Here is a 4,246-nt window from a genome sequence, read left to right on the forward strand (position 1 = left end):
AACGTTTGTATAGTTTTCGAGTCGTTCATTTCGGTTTTATTTAGTGTAACACCCCGAAAATATAAAATTACATATTAGAATTATAAAACATTAAATAAACAAGAACAAACTAACTAGGACTAAATAACCCAGTTAGTTACAAGTCTTGTAGTAACTCATAAGTGGGTTAAAACACTCAAAATATGAACTAAAGGAAATTAGAGGGACCAAAGGTATCAAAAATGAAACTAATTATAATAAAAACCATTTTTAATCACAAAACAGATATTTGAGTGTGTTGGGATCGATCAAACACAGAAGGGGACGACCAGAGCTTCTCCAAACCCTAGTTCATGGTATTTGATCAAATTGAAGACCAAATTCTGTCCTAAATCAAAATCCGAACATAGATTAGTGATCACCTCAGTGAAAGGATCATAAGGTATGTAAATTTTGTGGAAAAATTCTCATTTAAATTTCTGAATGAACATGGGGAATTCAAATTAGATGTTGCATGTGTGTTGTATAGATGAAATTAGAGTAATATGATGTCTAGGGATAAACCGTAGATGATTTCTTGTTAAAATTATGCTTGATACTAGTGGGGTTCATAATCACCATTGTAGGTGTCTAATGGGTTTTGTAGAAACTTGATAAACACTAGGATTATGATTCTCATCTAGTGTAATCCGAGTTTTAGGAAGTAATTTCTGAAATATTGATGTTAAAAACATGTGTAAATTGCCTAATTGATGTTAATCTTGGCTAAACAAAAAGTTATGAACATTAATGATAAGTTATGAGAAATTATGCCCTTAAGGTGTTTGTGAAAATGCCTAAAAGAAGATTAAAAACTGGAAATTTGAGTTAAAACGCATGTTTGTAGAGTTATGGCAAACTATGCGTATTATGTAAACAAAAGAGTTCTAAATGGGTTGTGATTGAACTCTATAGGAAAGGAAACCAGAGCGTCAAGTGGACAAGCCGGTGGTGATGCGCGATTGAAAGGTGTGCTTTGAAAGGTACGTGACTTTGGTCCCGTTACATTACGTATAAACGTTTGGTTTTAGCTTGTTAATAGTGTCATAATGTAGTATATGCGTTTGACGTGTCATTTAAGTGGCGAAGCCCACTCGACATTCAAACGGGTCAAAATATTGGTTAGAAATAGTTTGGCTTGACATTAAAGTGAGGATTTTCACTCTCAACCAAACGGGTCAAAACTATGTCCTTATATCGATTCTTGCGCGTAAAGACTTGAAAATCTCATATTGCGCTGGTGCTAGATAGCAATTTTAGCAATGAATGGTTATACTAAGTTAAGGTTATGAATCCGTGTCATCGAGTCGAATGGTAGAAACTAGTTGCAAGAATTGCATAAAGTGGCAATGCTTGAATTTATAGAAAACAAGCATGAAATTCGAATACGAGCGTAAAGCCATGTAATGGTATGGATACGCCAAAAATTTCAAGCCCGGGGAATGGGTAAATAAGATTAGAATGCCAAAGAATAAATTGGCGAACAATTTGCACACTTAGTTAATGGGTCGAATAATCGAAACAAGGATTTTGTGGCCATTCGTTCATAATCCGGGTTTCGTTAAGTGAAATTTATATGGTTAGATCCGTAATTTTAATACGGACATATAAGAAAAAGAATCGGCTAAAACGGATATGTAAATAAAAAGTTATGGGGAATTAAGCAAAAAAAAATATATAAGAAGGCTGAGCTGGGCGAACCGTGGGCCACAGTCCTGAACCGTGGCTCACAGTCTGGCAATTCTGTTCTGAACTGGGCGAACCGTGGGCCACAGTCCTGAACCATGGCTCACAGTTTGGCAGTTAATTTGTTTGTTTTTCATTATTTAAGCAATAAAACTCGTTTTTACTTAATATTAACACGTCAAAACTAACGATTATTGTGGTTTTGACCATAGGTGATGCTCGTTTGTTGTGGATATTGATCAAGCAAGGAAATCAAGAACCGAACACAAGTTTTGAATGCTTCCGCGCTAATCTAATCTAGTTTTAAAACATGTTGTTTTGTAAACTCTTTTGAATGTTGAACATTTTAATCTAGTTAGTCGACTATGTTTAAATACTATAATGACGTACATCTTAGTTATTAACTAAACTTTTGTTGGTCATGTATTTCGAATTAAAAAGTCTGTATTTTATGGTTATAAAACGAAATTATAAGACGAGTGTTACAAGTTGGTAATCAGAGCTCAAGGTTGTTAACAAAATGTGTTCGGTTCAAGCTTGATCAACATCCGGTAAGAATTAGTTATCCAGTAGATTTTATTACGATTATTGAAAGGAAGAAATTCTACTCAATGTGCCTGGGAAGAGCGTGTTAACACACTCAAACCCGGAAAGTGCACTAAACATGAATGGTTTAAGCAAGTGGTGAACTTGGCTAAACCAAAACGAGTGATGCATATGTTATAAAATGAAATGTTTAATAATGAATATAAACATTTCAGATTCAAAATGGCCGATGGAAGGAATGATGATACGGTGCCGGTGGTCACCAAACAAATGAGAGGAGTGATTGCCGAAGAAGTAGGGAAGGCAATTGAGAATAGTCTATCTGGTTTTATAGACAAAATTCAAAACACGGTGCTTAATGTGGTAGAGGAACAAATCCAAAGGTTGGAAGAAAATGCCAACCGAGCCAAGGAAAAGTCCGGAGAACGGAAAGGTTGTTCATACAAGGAGTTCATGGCGTGTAAACCGCCAATTTATACTGAGGAGGTCGATCCGATAATATGCCAACAGTGGCTAAGCGACATCGAGGGAGTGTTTGAAAGGACCCACTGTGAGGTAAGCGATTTTGTAGCTTACGGTACGGGTCAGTTAAGAGGTCAAGCCAAGGACTGGTGGGATAATAAGAAGAAGGAGATTGGGGCCGATGCTGCAAAGGCTATGACTTGGGATGAGTTTAAGGCACCATTCCTTAAACACCATAGCCCCAAGGCGGTCATCAACAGAATAAAGGAGGAATTCATCCAGTTGAGGCAAAAGGGTGAATCGATAGACAAGATTATGGGCATCTTTCTCGATAAATTAAGGTTTTGTGACGAGCTGGTGACAAATTAAGAGCAGAAAATATATTATTACTATAATATGTTAAGTGCTGAATATCGGGAGTTTATGACTCCTTCCAAATATGAGACGCTCACCGAGATCATAAATACGGCTCGGGAATAGGAAATCGAACTCAAAAAGCAGATTGAACGGGGTGAACGAAGGGCAGTAGATGTTAACCCGAGCCCTACGAAGAAGGCACTAACAACGGAGTCAATAAAGAAGACGGATGTGAAAGGTGGATCACCGAGTTGCAAAGTATGTGGAAAGGGACACAAAGGCGAATGTCGCTTTAAAGATAAACCATGCCCCATATGTGGAAAGACAGGGCATACGGCCGCGCTATGTCCGGGGAAAGTTTCGGTGTGCTATAAGTGCTATCAGCCGGGTCACAAAAAGTCGGAGTGCCCGGAGGTGGACGGGAAAAGGAACGAGAAGGATGTACAGATGGAGGCACAAAAGGCAAGGGCCAGATCCTTCCAATTAACCGCAGCCGAAGTAAAGATAGAACCTGATGTCGTTTCGGGTAAGTTTCTTGTGAATTCAATTTTAACACAAATTTTATTCGATACAAGTGTGAATAGTTGCATATGGGCATATATGAGTAGTGAAAAGAGTGAATTATATAAATGATATATATATATATAAGAAAATAAACAACGGTGAGTATGAGAAACCGAAGCGAAAAACAGTCGTGATAAATATTGTCATGGGAAGGGGTGCGCGTACACTCGAACCCGGAAACTTAATAAAGTAAATAAATAATGTATTGGAAAGGAGTGTAATAACACCTGAACCTGGGAAATTGTAATAGCAACAAATGACAAGGATATGGTTATGGGCTTGGCCAAACGAAATAAGACATGTAGAAACATCGTTTGTAACAATAAACGATGTGGACAAATTCCATACAACAATATAGAGCAATAAAACGAAGTAAATTGATTTCGCTATTATTACAATGGATTAAGGTCAAAAATGAGAAAAATTAAGACTCGGACAGAAATATCCTCGAAAAAAAGAAAGCTAAATGAGTAATACGTATTATTCGCTACTGTTAATAACGAGATATCAATAAATAAGGACTTAGAAACTTGGGTATGGGTAACTATCCAAGTAACAGGTTATTAATAAAATCCTTATGGGGTAGAATGATGATCACATTGATGGGTGTGAT

The 4,246-nt window shown here is 37.0% G+C and overlaps 1 protein-coding gene across 1 annotated transcript; it reads left to right on the top strand.

Moving 5' to 3' along the window:
• The first annotated feature begins 2,472 nt into the window (after window positions 1-2,472).
• On the top strand, window positions 2,473-3,702 carry LOC110919973. The gene is made up of 2 exons (XM_022164219.1): window positions 2,473-3,069; window positions 3,193-3,702. The coding sequence occupies exons 1-2, from the start codon at window positions 2,473-2,475 to the stop codon at window positions 3,700-3,702; spliced, it is 1,107 nt and encodes a 368-aa protein (XP_022019911.1).
• The last annotated feature ends 544 nt before the right edge of the window (window positions 3,703-4,246 follow it).

The sequence above is a fragment of the Helianthus annuus genome, unplaced genomic scaffold (genome assembly GCF_002127325.2).
Source record: "Helianthus annuus cultivar XRQ/B unplaced genomic scaffold, HanXRQr2.0-SUNRISE HanXRQChr00c007, whole genome shotgun sequence".
Classification (NCBI taxonomy): domain Eukaryota; kingdom Viridiplantae; phylum Streptophyta; class Magnoliopsida; order Asterales; family Asteraceae; genus Helianthus; species Helianthus annuus.

Coding starts and splice junctions, on each gene's coding strand:
- LOC110919973 (XM_022164219.1), top strand. CDS start 2,473: ATGGCCGATGGAAGGAATGATGATACGGTGCCGGTGGTCACCAAACAA. Junction 3,070..3,192: donor TAAGGTTTTGTGACGAGCTG/GTGACAAATTAA, acceptor GCTCGGGAATAG/GAAATCGAACTCAAAAAGCA.